This window comes from Schistocerca piceifrons, chromosome 1 (assembly GCF_021461385.2).
Source record: "Schistocerca piceifrons isolate TAMUIC-IGC-003096 chromosome 1, iqSchPice1.1, whole genome shotgun sequence".
Lineage (NCBI taxonomy): Eukaryota > Metazoa > Arthropoda > Insecta > Orthoptera > Acrididae > Schistocerca > Schistocerca piceifrons.
Window position 1 is genome coordinate 677,029,517 of NC_060138.1, and position 22,129 is coordinate 677,051,645.

The 22,129-nt window shown below is 40.1% G+C and overlaps 1 protein-coding gene across 3 annotated transcripts in view; it reads right to left on the bottom strand.

Moving 5' to 3' along the window:
- LOC124709089 (acylamino-acid-releasing enzyme-like) overlaps positions 1 to 5,131 on the bottom strand; it is a 126,541-nt gene extending 121,410 nt beyond the window's left edge. Inside the window, exons 1-4 of one of the 3 annotated variants that reach the window (XM_047240748.1) lie at positions 5,001 to 5,131; positions 4,729 to 4,893; positions 4,425 to 4,648; positions 3,850 to 4,016 (exon numbers count right to left, since the gene is read on the bottom strand). In XM_047240748.1, coding sequence (XP_047096704.1) covers positions 3,850 to 4,016; positions 4,425 to 4,648; positions 4,729 to 4,770 — 433 coding nt within the window. In that variant the 5' untranslated portion in view covers positions 4,771 to 4,893; positions 5,001 to 5,131. Of the gene's footprint in view, positions 1 to 3,849; positions 4,017 to 4,424; positions 4,649 to 4,728 lie in introns of all 3 variants that reach the window. The other 2 variants (XM_047240755.1, XM_047240740.1) reach the window with 2 other exon arrangements.
- Positions 5,132 to 22,129: the final 16,998 nt, after the last annotated feature.

The following is a 22,129-nucleotide window of genomic DNA, read 5'->3' on the forward strand; positions in this document are numbered from 1 at the left end:
AATGGCTCTGTGTGCACTCTGCCTAGTCTAATCTTGTCCTTATGACCCCTACTGGAGTGACACACAGAGGGTTATGGTGTAATGCAAAGATTCATCTCTTAAAGTTGGCTTTTGAAACTCCATTAGCACGCTATCTCAAGATAGTTTGCAACTATTTTCAATTATCTGCCAGTTCAATTTTCTCAGAATCTCCACAGCACTCTCTCATGGGTCAGACATACATGTGGCCATTAGTGCTGCCCTTCTTTGTATACATTCAATATTCTCTGTCAGTCCTATTTGGTATGCGTCCCACACACTTGAGCAATATGTTAGAATGGGTTGCACAAGTGTTAAGCAAACTGCCTTGTGGACTGATTGCATTTTTCTGGTATTCTACCAATGAACCAAAAGTCTGCCACTTGCTTCTACTACAACTGATACTATGTGAACATTCCATTTCATATCCCTACAAAGCGTTATACCCAGGTATTTGTATGAGTTGACCAATTCCAGTTGTGGCCTACTGACAGTATAATAATAGAAAGTTATGTGTTTTCATTTTACTAAGTGCATAACTTTACATTAGTGATTATTTATAGTAAATTGCCAATGACTTGTGCAATTTTAAAATCTTATCAAGATGAGACTCAAAATTTGTGCAGTTTTTAAAAAAGTACCTCATTACAGACAACCACATCGTCCGCAAAAAGTCTGAGGTTGCTACATATTATCTGCAAGATCATTAATATACAACAGGAATATCAAGTGTGCCAATACACTTCCCTGGGGCACACTAAAATTTAATTCTACTATGTCTGTCAAACCTCCACCAAAGATAACATATTGCCAAGAAATCTTCAATCGAATCACAAATTTCTTTTAATTCCCCATATTATAGTACTTTCAATAACAAGCATAGGTGTGGTACTGAGTTGAATGCTTTTTGGAAGTCAACTTTTACTGTGTACCTGGCTTCCCTGATGCATTGTTTTCAGGAGACCACATCAGAAAAATGCACGATGGGTTTCACATAATTGACTTATGACGATATATGACAAAAGCTGACCAATATTGTATCAAAAATTTCAGAATTCACAGTCCAAAGACTTAGAGAAAAAAAAATGGGATTTATAACATTAGCACCATCACTGTATATAGGCCCCTGCTAAAGCAGCAATGCTCACTGAACATACACCAGACACATACATGACCACTGGCCACAGTGCCAGTACAAGATCGAACTCCACACAATGCACTTCCAGTCCCTAGTAAAATACCGTGTGTTTTAAAATGAATTCAGGGTTTTAAGGCTTTGTTGTATTTATTTTATTCAGCCTACAATTGTAAATAACACACCAAAGGAAAAAGCAACTCAAACTGTTTTTCATACAAGTGTTCAGTGTGAGCACCATCCATTCTGCTTCCCTAACCATGATCAATGTGACTGGAGTAATTGTTGCAACGACTGCTTCAATCCTGTTTCTTAAGTTGGATAGATCAGTTGGTGTCTGAGGAATATGATCCTTTATGAATCCCCAAAGGTAAAAATCGCATGGCTCAGATCAGGCAAATGCAGAAGCCATGAGAAATGAGCTCTGCCTTATGGCCTCTTGCGACCCATCCTCTGGTCAGATACAACATTGTTTCACCAATGGCATACCGAGTTATGCCAGTGAGGCAGCACACTATCTTGCTTCCAAATGAAGTTCTGTGGTTCAGCTTCTTCCAACTGAGGAAAAAGCCACAATTCTAGCCCATCAACATAAGAAACATCAGTTACAGCAGTTGCTCCAAAAAAGAGAAAAAAAAGGCCCATAAACTTTCCACCAGAATATGACACAAAAAAATTCAATTTAGGGGAGTGTTGTTGCAGTTGTACCATCTCACAGGGATCTGCTGATTCCCAGATGTGGACACTATTTGTGTTCACATTTCCACTTAGGTGAAATGTCGATACATCACTAAGGACAACATGACCCAGAAAAACTTCGTAGTCATGCAGCAACATTTCATTTGCACACAAACTGCACTCTGTAGGCTCTACAGCTTGCAGATAGGTGCAGCTAGAGTTGCTCTTTCACTTGATGTATTATTTATAACGGAAGGTTGAATGTACAAGGATGTGCTGAAAAGTGATACCTCCAAATTTTAATGTGGAAATTCAGAAAGCTTAAAAAATAGTTATTAACGTTCTGCAATGTTATTCCTCATGAAACTTCCTGGCAGATTAAAACTGTGTGCTGGACCGAGACTCGAACTTTTGCGTGCAAGTGCTCTACCATCTGAGCTACCCAAGCATGGTGCCAAGTTCAAGTCTCAGTCCGGCACATAGTTTTAACCCGCCAGGAAGTTTCATATCAGCACACACTCCACTGCAGGGTAAAAATCTCATTCTGTTATTCTTCACGTCTATATATTTATTTCTTAACATAATCACCTGGTGATGAACACACTTCTCCCAACGAGAGACCAGTTTTTCAATACTGTAACTGTAGAATCTTTTACTTCATTGACTGAGCCACACTCTCACCTCTGCTTGCAATGCTTCATCACTATCAAAGTGAAGTCCTTGAAGGTATTCTCCGAGTTTTAGAAACAGAGAAAAATTGGATGTGGCCTAGTAGGGACTGTATGGAGGATGATCAATGGCACCTTCTGTGCTTAGGAACTCTATAACAGCATGCCGTTTCTCAGGTACTGACATAGTTGCATCACACATCGTCATGTTACACGCTACAATTTGGAGCAATTTAGCAGCAGAGGGCTGCAGATGAGCAGACATTAAGAATAATGATGTAGAATGTAAATAATGTTTGTTTTATTTAACAAAATTAAAGTTTTCACTTAAAAAATTTGGAGGCATTACTTTACAGCACACCTCAGTAACAAACGTTACAAAGCCTTAAAATCCCAGTATTCATTTTGAAGCACTCGGTATTTAGCAGCATGTTCCTGACAACGAATATTTAGCTTTTTAGTTGACCCATTGCAGCAACACATGGCTTCGTAAAAGTGAAATGGAATGATCACAGATTCCATCCTAGACAATACGGATAGCAGACTTTGTTTATTGGTGTGATGCTAGAAAAATACTTGTCTGTCCGATCTTAGCATGCTGCTCAATTGTGTATGATGCAAACCAAACAGGTATAACAAGGGATACTAAACGTAAAAACAAATATGGGCACAGGACAAATACTTACAAGTAGTGAACAATCTTCCAATTCTGGTGGATTATGTAGAATACGTCTAAATTACAGGCATCAACATACAGGTCTGAGATTTAGTCTCGCTGAATTTCTCTTGCAGTTTTAGTTCTTACAGTGAAAAATGTGCCAAACACGTGAAGTGCACTAAATATGACACAAACAAGTACATCATGCTACACTACCGATCAATCTGTTACCACAACATGTATTTTGCATTTAAATTCCTTCACTTCACCATCACACACTAAATTATTACCTTCAAAATAAACCGAGACCTAGGGCTATGGTACAGACCATTCTGTAACTATAATTAATTTTTCAGTGGGAATCATTAGCACACTCTAGCCCTCCATTGGATTCCCTAATTCTGATCACAAGTGACTGAAGTAATCAAGTCACCATCTGCACAGATGTTACAACTATTTTTGCTCAGCTATCAAGACTGCTCTATCTCACTTCATATCCGTAAATTCATGTACAACACAGTTTACCTACAGCACTGAGCTACCATCATTGAAACTAACTTAAAGCACATATATTAAGTTACTTATTTATATAAGAAACTACTGCATGCAATAAATGAGGGTTTCGACAACACAAAATATTTAAAGCCTATGTTACTTGACATACAGTTCTTGTGAATACAATCAGAGCTTACCATCAGCATAAACGTCACCATGAACTTCAAGTGCCTGTAAATCATAGTTTTTCCATAACTGCCTTTGCCTCCAGACCTCAAGGTACTGTTTCTTTTTAGTTTCGTCTTGTGGGACTTCTCGCAGAACTGCACGAAACTCTTCTGAACTCGACATGCATGACAGTAACCTACACACATAAAATTCAAGCTTTTGTTATGCTAATCTGGAGACGAAACACAATTAGCCAATTCTTGGCATTTGCTACATTATATTTCAAAGAAACCAGCTACTTACTTTTAACAATAAACAATATGAAACAAAACAGCTAACAAAAACATGTATTATGTTTCTGCTGTGAAACAGTGACTAACGAACTAACAAAAAATTAATACTACACATGGGACACACTGTGCACAGCTTGGCACTCTGTGAATCCGTTTTTATGTTGACTTGCAAACCATAAAACCATACTACAATTACACTTAAAGGCGGCCACAATTATAGGAAAATTTTCCAACTTTATCCTTAGCGAAATTTCAAACACAATAACGCAATAGCATAATACACAGCTAACATTGAAAACATTACAACTTACTCAAAAGTAGTGTCCACCGGCACCAGTTCTGTGGAGTTTTGCAATGACGCGTCCACGATGTACATTTGTTGAAATTTTATCGATTTTCCTCTTTCTAGATTCCTTTGTGACCATGATGAAAGCACAGTAACACCTTTACCATCCACCAACGACTTTAAAACCCTTGCTGATGTAAGCGATGGGTAATGGGCAACTGTTTTGTAGACATTTACTACTCTATCGATCTAAATAACAGAATATTTAGTCAGCGTCAGTCGGTTACTTTATTTACGGTTACAGCAAAAGGAAAATAACTTTACTATACCTGTGATTCCATCTTGCCAAGCGCACGACTAATGAACTGCATACAGTAACTTAGGACAGCAGGTATTTATTCTACAGATAACGAAAGCCCAAGCCGTTACAGAACAATGGGCATTAGATAACGATCTCATTAACTTTCGTCCGTAGACACCTTCCAAGCAGCCGGCTGATGAAATTAACACCAACCACCGGTAACCAAAATCTTTGTTACAATCCAGACCATCCAATTATCTTTTGTTGGTAAACACAAATCTACAAACTACTGTCACTCACCTCGCTTAACTCAACATCATATTTCCCGGTCACAGACAGTGACACACAAATCCTCTGCAACAATCATAAATTACCTCTCAAAGTAAGCACAGATAATCTTTGACAAACAATGTGTACGCAGGTAATGCAACGATTGCCAACAGAAAACAGTTGGACGGGTTGATGCAATGTCCACATCATTTCTGCTCCTCTGTCAAATGTTTTCCTGTAATGCAGAGTTTTGGTGTCATTAGAACTCTGTAGCTTCACGAAATTTTGTGTGAATATTGGCTTTATGTTTCCTCTACCACTGTCTATCAGGTTTCATATAAATGACGATAAACAAAATGTATTTTCCTGTAAATAAGGGTATTTCTTATAAAATTTTTATTTTACCGCAAAACAACTAGTCATTAATTATCATCTGTGAGCGGCAACTCACAGCCGCATACACCAAAATCTTCAGCTATCAAGACCAGTTAGTTTGGAGGTGATACTGATTGTAGGTTTAGAGAGAATTAATGACGTACTGCTTATCTTGAGCACAAACAAAAAAAATGAATAAATGTTAGAAAATAACAAAAAAAGGTTCATACATAAACAAAGAGATTTAGCTTTTCATTTAATTTTTCATCAAATTCACATTTTAACTTATTATATCACGGGAAATGTGAATTTAAAAAAAAAAGTTACGAGAATCGTCAACATTATGAACAACTGATCACACACTAACTTTTTGATTGATATTGACAGTGGCAGGGGACAGTGATGCCACCCTGCAGCCAGACATGATTCAGAAGGTGCTGCCACAGTCTAATATAACCTTCGCGACACTCCGTCTCGTTTTTGTTACACACAGCGATAGCACCACCCCAAGCGACCAGAAAGCGACACTTCTGAACACTATACCGAATGAGTGCAAATACTAACGTTAATGTTGATCTGTAACATAGTTTCCACAGGAGGGAGTGTATGTAGCGCCACGAAAATCGACAATAATTGACAACGACACAGCATCTCTCATTACGTATTTTCCAAAGGACCCTGGGAGGTAGTTTATTTACCATTCCCCTGTGACGTACAAATATTTACTGAATACTGTCGTTTTCCATTAATTATAAAACACAGCCAGTACACGTCAGAGGAGATGACGTTTTGTAGAAAGACATTATATATCTACCCAACAACGCGAGGTTGTGTGCAGTACATTCAAATCAGTGAATGTGGAACATAGGAAATCTATATGGAATGTAATACCTACATTATTTAACGCACCAAATAAAACACCACAGCTGTAACTTGAGGGAAGTCTACATAGATGTGATAATAAATCGTTAAAGGCAATAAAAAGGCATCCCAACACAGAAGAAACCAATTCATCAACTGTAGCTAAATCTGATCCACAGTTAGCATCAATCATCAACACAATCGCTTTTGAAGCAAAAATAATTACATTCACAGAAATATGCTTGTACCAAAAAAGGGAGTGAAGCGTGAGAATGGGTGAATTGTTAGATTCCATAGCTTTTTTAAGTGTCAAGGAAAGTGGCTATGATAATAACAGGAGACAACAGCAGAAAAATACACTGATGAGGCAAAACATTATAACCAACTTCTTAGTAACTTGTTTGTCCGTCTTTGGAACGAAGTACGTCACTGATTCTGCGTATCACAGGTCTGACAGTTTGTTGGTAGGTCTGTGGAGGAATGTGGCTTTAGATGTCTTCCCACAGCTCATGTAATTCACGTAAATAATGGGTCGCTGATTTGCGAACACGGTGATAGCGCCCGATAACGACCCAGATGGGCTTCTTAGAATTTACATCAGGCGGATTCGGTCGCCGAAACATCAACGTCAGTTCACCGCAATGCTCCTCAAACCACTGTTGCACGGTTCTGGCTTCGAGACACGGACAATTATACTGCTGAAAGATTACATCATTGTCAAGGAAGACGTCAACCATGAAGGTATGCAGGTGGTTTACAGCTGTAAGCATGTCTTCGATTACTATCACAGGTCATGCGTAACCGCAGGAGAATTTCTTCTGTAGCATAGTACTACTCCATACAGCAGTGGCGCGCTACACGTTTGGAGCCACAGTTCAGCTCGATGGTGGCGTTTGTGGAGACGACCATCGACCTAGCGTAGAAAAAATTTGACCCATCTGAAGAAGTGACACGTTTCCATCGATTGACAGTCGAATCCCGACAGTTCCGTGCACTAGTGGCCGAGCGGTTCTAGGCGCTACAGTCTAAAACCGCGCGACCGCTACAGTCGCAGGTTCGAATCCTGCCTCGGGCATGGATGTGGGTGATGTCCTTAGGTTAGTTAGGTTTAATTAGTTCTAAGTCCTAGGGGACTGACGACCTTAGCAGTTAACTACCATAGTGCTCAGAGCCATTTGAACCATTTGGTTCCGAGCCCACTCCAATCGTAATTGAAGATGTAGCTGCAACAAAATGCAAACATGTGAGGCTGGTTTGCTGCTGAGTTGCATTTCCAACAATGTACAATGAACGGTGTGCTCCAGAACACTTGCATGTGCACCAGCATTGTGCTCTTTCACCAGAGATACCATCCTACTTTACAGAGCAGACAAGCCTCTGAACCTCACATTCTGTGAAGAGTCCAACCACTTAACGCCTAGTGGTAGTTTCACTGCTCTTCTACTTCTTTCTGTAGATGCTCACTATAGAAGCACATGAACAAACTATTGATCGTCCATGTTTCACTTCCATACATTGCCACACTCCATACAAATACTTTCAGAAACGACTTCCTGACACTTAAATCTATACTTGATGTCAACAAATTTATCTTCTTCAGAAACGCTTTCCTTGCCATTGCCAGTCTACATTTTATATCCTCTCTACTTCGACCATCATCAGTTATTTTGCTCCCCAAATAGCAAAACTCCTTTACTACTTTAAGTGTGTCATTTCCTAATCTAATTCCCTCAGCATCACCCGATTTAATTCGATTACCTTCCATTATCTTCGTTTTGCTTTTGTTAATGTTCATCTTATATACTCTTTTCCAGACACTATCCATTCCGTTCAACTGCTCTTCCAAGTCCTTTGCTGTCTCTGACAGAATTACAATGTCATCGGCGAACCTCAAAGTTTTTATTTCTTCTCCATGCATTTTAATACCTACACCGAATTTTTCTTTTGTTTCCTTCACTGCTTGCTCAATATACAGATTGAATAACATCGGGGATAGGTTACAACCCTGTCTCACTCCATTCCCAACCACTGCTTCCCTTTCATGTCCCTCAACTCTTATAACTGCCGTCTGGTTTCTGTACAAATTGTAAATTGCCTGTCGCTCCCTGTATTTTACCCCTGCCACCTTCAGAGAGAGTATTCCAGTCAACATTCTCAAAAGGTTTCTCTAAGTCCACAAATGCTAGAAGCGTAGGTTTGCCTTTTCTTAATCTAGCTTCTAAAATAAGTCGTAGGGTCAGTATTGCCTCACGTGTTCCCATATTTCTACGGAATCCAAACTGATCTTCCCCGAGGTCGGCTTCTACCAGTTTTTCCATTCGTCTGTAAAGAATTCGCGTTAGTATTTTGCAGTTGTGGCTTGTTAAACTGATTGTTCGGTAATTTTCACATCTGTAACGCCTGCTTTCTTTGGGATTGGAATTATTATAATCTTCATGAAGTCTGAGGGTATTTCGCCTGTCTCATACATCTTGCTCACCAGATGGTAGAGTTTTGTCAGGACTGGCTCTCCCAAGGCTGTCAGTAGTTCTAATGGAATGTTATCTACTCCCGGGGCCTTGTTTCGACTCAGGTCTTTCAGTGCTCTGTTAAACTCTGCACGCAGTATCATATCTCCCATTTCATCTTCATGCACATCCTCTTCCATTTCCATAATATTGTCCTCAAGGACATCGCCCTTGTATAGACCCTCCACATACTCCTTCCACCTTTCTGCCTTCCCTTCTTTGCTTAGAACTGGGTTTCCATCAAAGCTCTTGATATTCATACAAGTGGTTCTCTTTTCTCCAAAGGTCTCTCTAATTTTCCTGTAAGCTGTATCTATCTTACCCCAAGTGAGATAAGCCTCTACAACCTTACATTTGTCCTCTAGCCATCCCTGCTTAGCCATTTTGCACTTCCTGTGGATCTCATTTTTGAGACGTTTGTATTCCTTTTTACTGCTTCATTTACTGCATTATTATATTTTCTCCTTTCATTAATTAAATTCAATATTTCTTCTGTTACCCATGGAGTTCTACTAGCCCTCATCTTTTTACCTACTTGTGACTCTGCTGCCTTCACTACTTCATCTCTCAATGCTACCCATTCTTCTTCTACTGTATTTCTTTGCCCCATTCCTGTCATTTGTTCCCTTATGCTCTCCCTGAAACTCTGTACAACCTCTGGTTCTTTCAGTTTATCCAGGTCCCATCTCCTTAAATTCCCACCTTTTTGCAGTTTCTTCAGTTTTAATCTACGGTTCATAGCCAATAGATTGTGGTCAGAGTCCACATCTGCCCCTGGAAATGTCTTACAATTTAAAACCTGGTTCCTAAATCTCTGTCTTACCATTATATAATCTATCTGCAACCTGTCAGTATCTCTAGGCTTCTTCCATGTATACAACCTTCTTGTATGATTCTTGAACCAAGTGTTAGCTATGATTAAGTTGTGCTCTGTGCAAAATTCCTCTTTCATTTCTTAGCCCAAATCCATATTCACCTGCTATGTTTCCTTCTCTCCCTTTTCCTACTACCGAATTCCAGTCACCCATGACTATTAAATTTTCGTCTCCCTTCACTATCTGAATAATTTCTTTTATCTCATCATACATTTCTTCAATTTCTTCATCGTCTGCAGAGCTAGTTGGCATATAAACTTGTACTACTGTAGTAGGCGTGGGCTTCGTGTCTATCTTGACCACAATAATGCGTTTGCTATGCTGTTTGTAGTAGCACTTCTACTTTTTTATTCATTATTAAACCTACTCAAGCATTAGCCATATTTGATTTTGTATTTGTAACCCTGTATTCACCTGCCCAAAAGTCTTGTTCCTCCTGCAACCGAACTTCGCTAATTCCCACTATATCTAACTTTAACCTATCCATTTCCCTTTTTAAATTTTGTAACATACCTGCCCGATTTAGGGATCTGACATTCCACGCTCTGATCTGTAGAACGCCAGTTTTCTTTCTCCTGGCTGCATATAAGCTACAAAATGAGCAACATAGCGGACTCATGACACTCGGGAAAGATCTGTGATTGTGTGTGATGGCTGCACCCCCCCCCCCCCCCGACATCGCCCACACCATTACTTGATTCACTGAAACATCAAACACAAATCAGTTTTAGTCAGAGTATACACCTAGTAGTTTATCTGGGATGGCCAAACCATTGTCACATTGGTAATACTGGTTCCCGTCAAATCATTGAAGTTAAGTGCTGTCAGGTTGGCTATCACTTGAATGGATAATCCTCTGTGTTTGCCTATTGTTGTTGGTGAGCAGGGTGCACGTAGCCCTTGTAAGGCCAGTTCAGGACTTACTTGATTGAAATGTGGCAGCTCACAAATACTGACAACAGTTGGGAAAATGGTGTGCTGGCCACATGTCCCTCAATACATGCATCTAATGATTCTATCAGCTAAGGATGACACGTCGGTTGGTCGGTATTGTTGGGGTCCCTGAGACCTCTTAGGATGGAGTTAGCTAGTTAGTTATTTGGGCCAACTTACAAGACTCAGATCAGCTGCTTTCTCCAGTGTTCCAAAAAAATGGGTAACCTCCTACAATATTACTATGGATACAGGCATTTTTGAATTTGAAATTGCCTTGAGACAAGTCGTGAACCCACACATAAATGTAATCAGCCACAGACACTCTATTAGGTAGTGAAATATTTCAAATTCGTTAGGAGGACCAAGGTTAGGTAAAATCTAAACTGTTAGCTTTTGGATTCATGTCATTGAAACAGATACTTTGCCCTAATGTCACAATCATTTTTTAAATCACTTTAGCTCATCGGCTCAAATTTCACTTGTTTTAATATCTCTGCAAAAGTGTTATTCAAACATTGACTTTCTCTCTCTACTGCTTGAAATTAGTATGTTCCTTGCCTGTTTGGTACTTAGAATTGAGTATATAAAATGTATGATGATAGTGGAATACTGAAAGAATGTTTTTGAATAGGCATCATACATTTACACAAATACTTCATGTGAGTTACTTATGTGGTAAATACAACATATTTATAATTGAATTAACATATAAACAGAATATTCACAATGCTTGTGTAATGTATATATTGTCAGTTAAGACATGCATTTCGTTAGCTATATTTAAATACCACTGTATTCAATATAAGTTATTCCATTTCAACCGAGTCTCTAAAATTTCCCTGTATCTAGTTGATGGTATTAGTTGTTACACATTAGTGTTAATATTCTATATGGTAAATTTAGTATGTAATTATGATACTATAGATAGTACCATATACACAACTTGTGGAAGGTAATGGCTCCACAGACGTGAAAAACTGGGAGAATTCTTAGAACAGCTCAACGGCATTCTCGACCACATTAGGTTTGTGATGGAAGTAGGGAAAGGTGTCGAATTACTCTTCCTTGACGTCCTAGTTCGCTGGAAAACCAATGAACACTTCAGTCACAGTTTGTTCAGGAGACCTACACATGTGGATCAACATCTGGCACAAGAATGTGAGATTCTGAACAGTCTCATCCACTGTGCTAAGGTCCTCTCAGACACAGAGTATCTCCACTAGAATTAAGTCACATCCTAAAAGTCTTCTGGGAAAATGGCTGGAGTCACCGCCAGGTGCTGAGACATACAGGAAAAACACCACGAAAGACGCAGTGTTGGGAAAGATTACCAGCTCTTGATGAGACACAACATCTCATTAGTGTCCAGTCTCCCAGCCAAAAAAAAAGGTAACTCATGAGACCTGTGAAGGACGATCTAGAACTTAGAACAACTGGAGTATACAAATACTAAGTCAGTGTGGCTGATACTATGTCAGCCAAATAGTATATATTGTGGAGCAATGCCAGATGGAACACGAGAGGTGCTTATACCTGCGCTATCCTGAAAAATTAGCTATGACAAAACACGCCTTAGATAAACGACACCAAATTCTATTCAATGAAAAATCTGTCATTATGAGGATAAAGGGATTGTCCTCTAGCGTTATATAAAAAGTGGTTGAAATAAAAATTTCTGAAACGACAGCAGTTTGCAATTCAGCACAGTGTGAGACCTAGCCATCACAAGGCTGAAGCCGGCGTGACGGACATGGGAAGTAAACATTACCCCAATTGGCAAGGGAGAGTGCATCAGGGACGTCACAGCCAGCAGTCAGGCTCTGTAACAGCGTGGCCTAGGTGACTCAGCAGTCATTTACCATTTCACACTCGCAGAGCAGAGCTCTGTCGAAAGCATGTTGGATTTTAACCATCTGACATGACTGGAAGTCCGAGAAGATTTTATTGATTCATATCACTGTGATACAAAGCATTCATGCATTGTATCCTATCTAACAAGAAATATTTGCTCGATAAGGAATCTTTCTTTCCCTATCCCACTTTCAATGATTTTCAACAGATAATTTCCAAAGACTGGGTGAATTTTGTTACCAGCCAGGGGAAAAGAAACTAAGATGTTACTTTCAGATCTCTTCTTGGACAGATCTCAATCCAAATTATCTTCAATGAGAAATTTTCATCCACATTTATGATTAAAATATGTTACCAGACCACTTGTCTCAAGTTACTTGCAAAGTTGAACTCAGTGAAGTGGTTAGAGGCACAGAATACAGCCCCTTAAATAACTTCCAGAATACTTTCTGACAGTTTAAATGCTATTAAAAGAACATGGCTTCATAATATTTCGCAATATTCTCAGGAAAAAAACGGTATTATCTGAAACTTCCAGGCAGGTTAAAACTGTGTGCTCGCCTGAGACTCGAACTCGGGACAGGTCGTGAGTGGTGTTTGGGTAGCTCAGTTGGTAGAGCACTTGCTTGCGAAAGGCAAGGTCCCGAGTTTGAGTCTCGGTCCGACACACAGTTTTAATCTGCCGGGAAGTTTCATATCTGTGCACACTCCGCTTCAGGGTGAAAATCTCATTCTGGAAACAATATTATCTGTTTAACAAATATGTATGAATACTGCTTTGCTGGAAGTGTGTCTTTCCTAACTTAATTGTGTTTATTAAGTGGTCAAGAGAATATTTTACTGTAGGACCAAGAAGTTACTGTTGTAATGATAACACCACTCTTCAAATTTTAAGATGTCATGTGTTAGAATTTTCTTTCTGATGAGATTGTCTTATCCTTTGTCATTAGTTAATCTGTTAGTGAAGTGCACATTAACTGATTCCACTCTACTTATCTGTATTTCTGTACCTCAAAACTCTTGGTATTCGCTGTGGTTTCTATATTTTTAATGTTTGTTTTATACAGTTAAGTCCATGTTCATATTCATTTGCCACTTGCAAAAGTCATCCTGCACCAAGCAATATGCATTAGGACTAAGATATTTTTAAGAACAGTACCAAGTAAACATTCCAATTTTCTCGTACTATTGTCGAGCAATAAAGAAAAAAATCTATGGGAAATAATTTCGTTTTTTTGGTTAAATATTTCTGTTCACCTCATGTAATGATATTAGTGAAATTAACATCTAAGTTGACTTGCATATTCACGTAATCAGTAGTGTAGTAGTTAATCATTTGTTTATTTTGAAGAAAACTGACTGTTTAGTTCATCCTAGTTAGCCACTTAGTCTAGCTCCAGCTGACGCCGACGATACATCTACAGGGCAGCAAGTTATGTATCTAGTTTATGTTTATGCTCTTCATGGGTATTTGCTGGCTATGATCGTCTTCACTGCACGATACTTTGGCGATTCATCTGGCCACCATCTTCAGGTGCGATCACTGAATACGCAATCACGCCGGAACTGAATGAACATCAGAAATGGCGGCTCCTTTATACCCCGGGTCCAAGCCCCTGCGCCTGCATGAGAAACGGAAGAGCTGCCCCCTGCAAAGCGAAGAATTGGAGTGCCACTGGTAGTAGAAACTGGCGAAAGTGATAAATCGCAAATTAAGATGTAGCGGATCGAAAACTAGACCAGATAAAGCAGAAGACCATTTCTCTTATTAAGAAGAGCTCCCTGCAAAAGGACACCATCATAAAACTTCAACCTGGGGCAGCAGTACCATCCAGGTTGTATGGTTTAACGAAGGTGCATAAACCTGGAACTCCTCTTAGTCCTACCGTTTGTAATTTGGGCGCTTCTACTTATAAATTAGCAAAATATCTTGCTTCCGTCCTCAGCCCTTACTTTGGGAAATGTGAAAATCATTTATCCAACTCGACTGATTTTATTCAACGGTTGAAGTCTTTATGCATTGGAACATCCGACCTTTTAGTTAGTTTTGACATGGTTTCTCTTTACACCCAGATAGCTTTGGAAGAGACCTTGTTAATTTTTCAACTGTTGGATGATTAAACTACTGAGCTGTGTCGCCATGTTTTGGCATCGACATACTTTGTGTTTAATGACGTATTTTTTGAACAAACTAACGGTGTGGCTATGAGGAGTCCTCTTTCCCCTACTGTCGCCGATCATTTTGTGGAAGATTTTGAATATATCGCACTCAGGACTTCTTCTCTTCAATCTACGTATTTTTGGAGATACATGGATGATATTTTCATTGTTTGGCCGCATGGAATAGAAACTCTTAATCGGTTTTCAGATTATCTTAACTGTCCTCATCCACACATCAAATTTTCGATGGAAATAGAAAAAGTTGGCAAATTAGCTTCCTTGGATGTTCTATGTAGTACACATAAAAGGAAATGGTACCTTGGGACATGGAGTATACTATAAACCTACACACGCGGACTGCTCTCTTCATTCTACGAGTTGTCATCCAGCATATCAGTGCATGGGAGTTCTACATACTTTGGTCAAGGGAGCATATGCCAGGATTCCGAAAATTTGACACAGGAACCGGATCATCTTAAAGCTGTCTTCAAGCTCAACGGATATACCAGTTATCAAATTAATCATGCTTTTCATTTGGACCATTAAGTGAACCAGCGCTGGACACTAGTAAATCAGTTGCATTTCCACCCTTCCCTGGAGGTATTTCATCGAAAGTATTTCTAGAATTCTCAGGAAATATGATATTAAAAGTCTTATTTTGCCTTAGGCCAAGACTAGAGTCCTGCTTGGATCTGTTGGATATGAATTGGGATTGAGAAAGCCTGGAGTTTATAAAATTCCCTGTCATTGTGGTAAGACCTATATTGGACAGACTGTTCGCACTGTTCATGGCGATGTGTTGAACATCAGCGTCACATACGTTTGCTCCAACCTGAAAAATCTGCCGTCGCCGAACATTGTCTCAATGAAAGGCATAACACGTCGTTTAAAGAGATGCAAATTATTGCTCCGGCTTCTCGGTACTGAGATTTTGTGCTCAAGGAATCCAGGGAAAACTACGGAATCACATGTGTATCTAGTTCTTCCCATGTTTTCTTAGTAATACATAATGCTTAAACTTCGTGCATGTTTCTGTATGTAAGAGGTTTATTCTTGCAATTTGTAAATGTAAATTCACGTAGTTTGTGCTCAGTTTTTATTTTTCTCAACATTCAGCTACACAGTTCACTATTTTATCAGCATTCAGTGGTGACACGTCAGAAGGATGTTGTTGTTGTTGTTGTGGTCTTCAGTCCTGAGACTGGTTTGATGAAGCTTTGAATGCTACTCTATCCTGTGGAAGCTTCTTCATCTCCCAGCACCTACTGCAGCCTACATCTTTCTGAATCTGCTTAGTGTATTCATCTCTTGGTCTCCCTCTACGATTTTTACCCTCCACGCTGACCTCAAATACTAAATTGGTGATCCCTTGATGCCACAGAACATGTCCTACCAACCGATCCCTTCTTCTAGTCAAGTTGTGCCACGAACTCCTCTTCTCCCCAATCCTATTCAGTACCTCCTCATTAGTTATGTGATCTACCCATCTAATCTTCAGCATTCTTCTGTAGCACCATATTTCGAAAGCTTCTATTCTCATCTTATCCAAACTATTTATCGTCCATGTTTCACTTCCATACATGGCTACACTCCATACAAATACTTTCAGAAACGACTTCTTGCCACTCAAATCTATACGTGATGTTAACAAATTTATCTTTTTCAGAAACGCTTTCCTTGCCATTGCCAGTCTACATTTTATATCCTCTCTACTTCGACCATCATCAGTTATTTTTCTCCCCAAATAGCAAAACTCCTTTACTTTTTTAAGTGTCTCATTTCCTAATCTAAGCCCTCGGCATCACCTGACTTAATTCGATTACCTTCCATTATCTTCGTTTTGCTTTTGTTGATGTTCATCTTATATACTCTTTTCCAGACACTATCCATTCCGTTCAACTGCTCTTCCAAGTCCTTTGCTGTCTCTGACATAATTACAATGTCATCGGCGAACCTCAAAGTTTTTATTTCTTCTCCATGCATTTTAATACCTACTCCAAATTTATCTTTTGTTTCCTTCACTGCTTGCTCACTATACAGATTGAATAACATCGGGGATAGGTTACAACCCTGTCTCACTCCCTTCCCAACGACTGCTTCCCTTTCATACCCCTCGACTCTTACAACTGCCATCTGCTTTCTGTACAAATTGTAAATAGCCTTTCGCTCCCTGTATTTTACCCCTGCCACCTTCAGAATTTGAAAGAGAGTATTCCAGTCAACATTCTCAAAAGCTTTCTCTAAGTCCACAAATGCTAGAAACTTAGGTTTGCCTTTCTTTAATCTAGCTTCTAAAATAAGTCGTACGGTCAGTATTGCCTCACGTGTTCCCATATTTCTACAGAATCCAAACTGATCTTCCCCGAGGTCGGCTTCTACCAGTTTTTCCATTCGTCTGTAAAGAATTCGCGTTAGTATTTTGCAGCTGTGACTTATTAAACTGATTGTTCGGTAATTTTCACATCTGTCAACGCCTGCTTTCTTTGGGATTGGAATTATTATATTCTTCTCGAAGTCTGAGGGTATTTCGCCTGTCTCATACATCTTGCTCACCAGATGGTAGAGTTTTGTCAGGACTGGCTCTCCCAAGGCTGTCAGTAGTTCTAATGGAATGTTGTCTACTTCCGGGGCCTTGTTTCGACTTACATCTTTCAGTGCACTATCAAACTCTTCACGCAGTATCGTATCTCCCATTTCATCTTCATCTACATCCTCTTCCATTTCCATAACATTGCCCTCAAGTACATCACCCTTGTATAGACCCTCTATATACTCCTTCCACCTTTCTGCTTTCCCTTATTTGCTCAGAACTGGGTTTCCATCTGAGCTCTTTATATTCATACAAGTGGTTCTCTTTTCTCCAAAGGTCTCTTTAATTTTCCTGTAGGCAGTCAGAAGGATAACAAGTTGCATATCTAGCTACCTGTCAGCTTTTATGGTTTACTTGTTCAGTTAGTCTTGCTAGGATCAGTGCGATGTGTGTGTGTCGTGCATACACAGGAGGAACTAGCCGCAGTTTGTGAACAGTATAATGTGGGTTTGGCTTTGGTCAGCCATCTTCAGGCTACTCCTTGGGTTTTGAGGTGATAGCAGAGTATCTGGCTCATTGCTTGGGACTCCTCAGGTGTCGCTCTTTTCGCCCACAGCTCTGCTGCCAAAAACCTCCTAGTGTACCCAATGCAGTGGATTCACCCTCACACCAGGGTGGGTGGCGGGATGTAGCGCATTAGAATCAGTCGAGACTGAGGCCAATGTGGAGGCTGGGCTCTGGCCTCACCTACTCGCCCTGTGAGTGAACTTGAGGCCAATTCTTCGGCAGGGTCAAAGCAAGCACATGTGGGCAAGGGCTTGCTAGCTATGTGGAGCTCCAATGTCAGGTCTGTTATGGAGCCCCTTAACCAGACAGCGTTTAACGTGGAAAGAATGCCAATGTGCCTTTGGTATGTCTACTAGGAGGCCACATCTGAGATACGGATGCAGCCCTACCACCAGAGGATGTCCCTGCCCCCCCTCCCATTGTCTATCTCACTCCATCCCTCTGCCCCTTCGAGATGCCTCTGGAAGCTTTCCACAGAGTGGGTAGTCACTTCTTCTGATACCAAAAGCCTGGGAAATTAGTCAAATAGCTGAAGACATCCAACGGTAACTGTTTTGTCTCTCAGTGGCCTTGACATACTGGTGGCAGTAAGTCAGTTAGGATTCTGGCGTACTGCACCCAAACTAATATTGATGAGACCTGTCAGCCTATGGGACAGTAGAATGTTTTACTCTCCTCTTCACCCCAGGACACCTCTCCCTCCATGCCTGCACCCACCATTGGTTCACATGCGAACAGCTTCTACTGCCACCACCAGGTCACAAACCACCACATGTACATCAGGGCTGTACCACTCCCGACCAACAACCCACCACTCTCCGTGCTGGACATCTGTTAATGATTCCAGACTCGCAAAATTTATCTTATGCTTCTGAGAAATGTATGCGAACCACACTAACAAAAGGCCCCTGAACTTTGACATTGAATGTATGTATGTATGCAACCTGCACTTGCAAAAGACCACAGAACCCCCTTGCCATACTATTCTTGAGTAGCTGCTTTCTTTGTGTAGTGCACCAGTGACCTATCAAGTGGAGTCCAACAATTCCGCACCCAATAATGAAGGTAGAGAACTCTGCAGCGCTACTGAGTTGATGAAGCCTTTGGTTGAGACCCTGCACTCGCCTCCAAACAAAAGGACCCACCAACTTTGGTAATAATGCTGGAAATTGCAGTCTTTGGTCGCACCCCATTCACAAGGCCAGCAGCCTTCACTAGCTTCACAGCCACCTGTATGAACTGAGGAGAACCCATTCGACAGGTGTCAATGGTGCCAATGGGAGCCACAACTGCACCTTGCATTCTCGATAGCTGCAAATAGGGCTGTCTCCATATCTCGGATGTGATCCTCTGTAGACATACCGAATGCACATTGGCTCTCTTTCCACCCCAAATGCTGTGTGCTTAAGGGGCTCCATAATACACCTGATGTTGGAACTCCACATAACTAGCAAGCCCTTGTCCACGTGTGCCTGGTTTGATCCTGCTGAAGAATCGCCCATAAGTTCACTCACAGGGCGAGTAGGCAAGGCCAGATCCCAGCCTCCACATTGGCCCTCCATCTCGACTGATGTGGATGCGCTACATCCCGCCACTCACCCTGCTGTTACTGTGGATTCACTGCGTCAGGTACACTAGGATGTGCTTTGGCAGCAGAGCCATGGGCGAAAAGATTGACACCTGAGGAGTGCCAAGTGATGTGCTAGATGCTCAGCCATCACTAAAACCCCAAGACAGCAGCCTGAGGTTGGATGACCACACCCAAACCCGAATTTAACTGTTCGCAAACTGCAGCCAGTTCCTGCTGTGTCCACACAGTATAAACACATTGTACTCATCCTAGCAGGACTGAGTGAACAAGTAAACTAGAAAAGCTGACAGGTAGCTAGATATGCAACTTGTTACCCTCCTGACATACCACAAAAGGATCTGATAAAATAATGAACTGTGTAGTTGGCTGTTCAGAAAAAAAGACAACTGATACAGACTATATGAATTTACACTTACAAAACGCTAGAATAACCTCCTGAATACAAAAACATGCACGAAATTTGAAGATAATATATTAATAAGAAAGCACATGAAGAACTAGATATATAACTTGCTGCCCTGTAGATGTATCGTAGGCGACAGCTGGAGCCAGACTAAACAGCTTATTAGGCTGAGCTAAACAACCACTTGTCCTCAAAGCAAACAAATGAGCTACTACATCACTACTGACTGGCTAAATATACTCTTCAACACGCGATAATAAACCTATTAAACAGAAAAACAAGCTCAAAATTTAAGCAATATACGAGGAGCTACTTTTCAAACCGCATTATGTCCCAAAAAGTAAATTTTTCAGTGGAAGTGTAAAATGCATAACGAAAAAAATATTCAATTAATTTTTACGAATTTTGCACCACATACTCAGGTAGGGCTGTTGATCAAAATGTGTTTAATACAAGGAAATTGCTTTTTATGCTTTCAAGCTATGAGCACTTTAGTGATCGACAAAATGCGTTTTGTTGGGTTCTCTTGGACAATCTGCCTTTTGATGTAAGCTATTTTGGACATAATGTGTTTTGATTAGTTTTTAGTGACATTGAATTGGTAAAAATGTTTTTTATTGTTTGAAAATATTTGTACATTTTTTAGCATTCACTGATACATTTTAACACCAGAAGCAGGAACAAAAACGAAACTGGGCTTCATTTACAATAACAAAGTTCACAATATTTTTCCCTTTCTAAACAATCACAAATAATACCTTGGGCAATAAGTTCGTTATATAGAAGGCTGATTGAGTGAAAAATTCAAGTATTTAATTTTCTCTCCAGTTGCTTCCATATCTGAGGCTTAGTAGTTTTTCCACATCGTCTTTCTTTTCCTGTTTCAACCACATCAGTGATGACACTTTGGAGATGTCTGGTACTTTGTTCAGGTGTATCCACGTTTACCTAATGGCAAAAAGCGCTTTGAAGGATCATCATAAAAGTAGGTGATGTGTGCTTTGATTTTCACATCAGTTACCCATCAGTTACCCTGTCAAATGGATCCTTTTCAGATCACTGTTCCCTTCTACAGGCCTCATAATTGTACTTAGTTCCTTGAAATCAAATATTTCCCAGTCTTTCCCTAAAAACCTTGTTTCGCCCACTTCCTGACAATATTTCTGAAATTAACGAAGTTTCTTTCCTACTCGTCCAAATACTCTGTCAGGAGGTAAAAAAGAATGTCCTCGAATTGACCAGCAGTGAAGTACATCAGTCACTTGCACTGGAGATTCTTTGAATAACCAGAAAGCAATTGCATTAATAACGTGCTGATTTTTGTTTTGGCCAGCACATCCATCTGCGATCAATCTGAGAAATGTGGCAGATATGTCAATGGTAAATTTCCTTAAGAAATCTTTGATCGCTGAGGAAATTTCTTGTGACCCTCTACCTGCCTGCCTTTCATTCTAAATGTAAAATGTATGTTCTGCACCTGTCACATTTGTTACACAGAATGAGTATAGAGATATCTGTATTGCAGAGTATGCCTCACCAATAGATAATTCTGGAACAGGTTTTACCTGCTTTAAACCAAAGGCAAATGTCAGGCTACAGTCATAGGTATGCTTCATAAATTTGTGAAAAGTTCTAGCTCTTAATTTACGTGACCTAAGTTGAACCATTAGCTTGTTCTTTGTGTTGAAGTCTGTAGTAGTTTTCATTTGGTGATACATTCTATGGCAGAAGCTACAGGTATCACTTGCTTGAGTTCCAAAACAGATTAAATTTTATATTAAATATTTTCGTATAAAATGTTTTATTCACTTTCAGATCAGATGTGACTGAATTGTTATACATGAGGAATAGTTGGTTGGTTGGTTTTGGGGAAGGAGACCAGACAGCGTGGTCATTGGTCTCATCGGATTAGGGAAGGATGTCGGCCGTGCCCTTTCAGAGGAACCATCCCGGCATTTGCCTGGAGCGATTTAGGGAAATCACGGAAAACCTAAATCAGGATAGCCGGACGCGGGATTGAACCGTCGTCCTCCCGAATGCGAGTCCAGTGTCTAACCACTGCGCCACCCCGCTCGGTGAGGAATAGTTAGTTTATACTCAAAGCACTTGGCAGATAAAGGCGCTCACTCTTACTTTTGGAATACTAACTTCCCTTACTTGTAGAAGTGAAATGAATTCAGTTACCTTTTTCCTCTCCAACAGTCACACACTTTCCAGCTTTATGGTCTCCTCCTCTCTTTTCAAGCACTCCTTTAGCTGTTTTAAGACCATAAGCGATGGCATGCACTCTTATTTGACCAATTCCTAAAAAGCTACCTGAAGAAAGCAGCACAAGCAAGATCCCTACCAACTTTTGAATAAACCTGAGAAGCATTAAATGTAGCAGTTACAATATTATTCCTCTAATGCTTTTAACAGAATAATAAGTCATAAATTTGACGACTTTTTACTTACATGATACTGCACTGTTAGAGCAGTTGGTTTATTTTTCGGATCATTCACT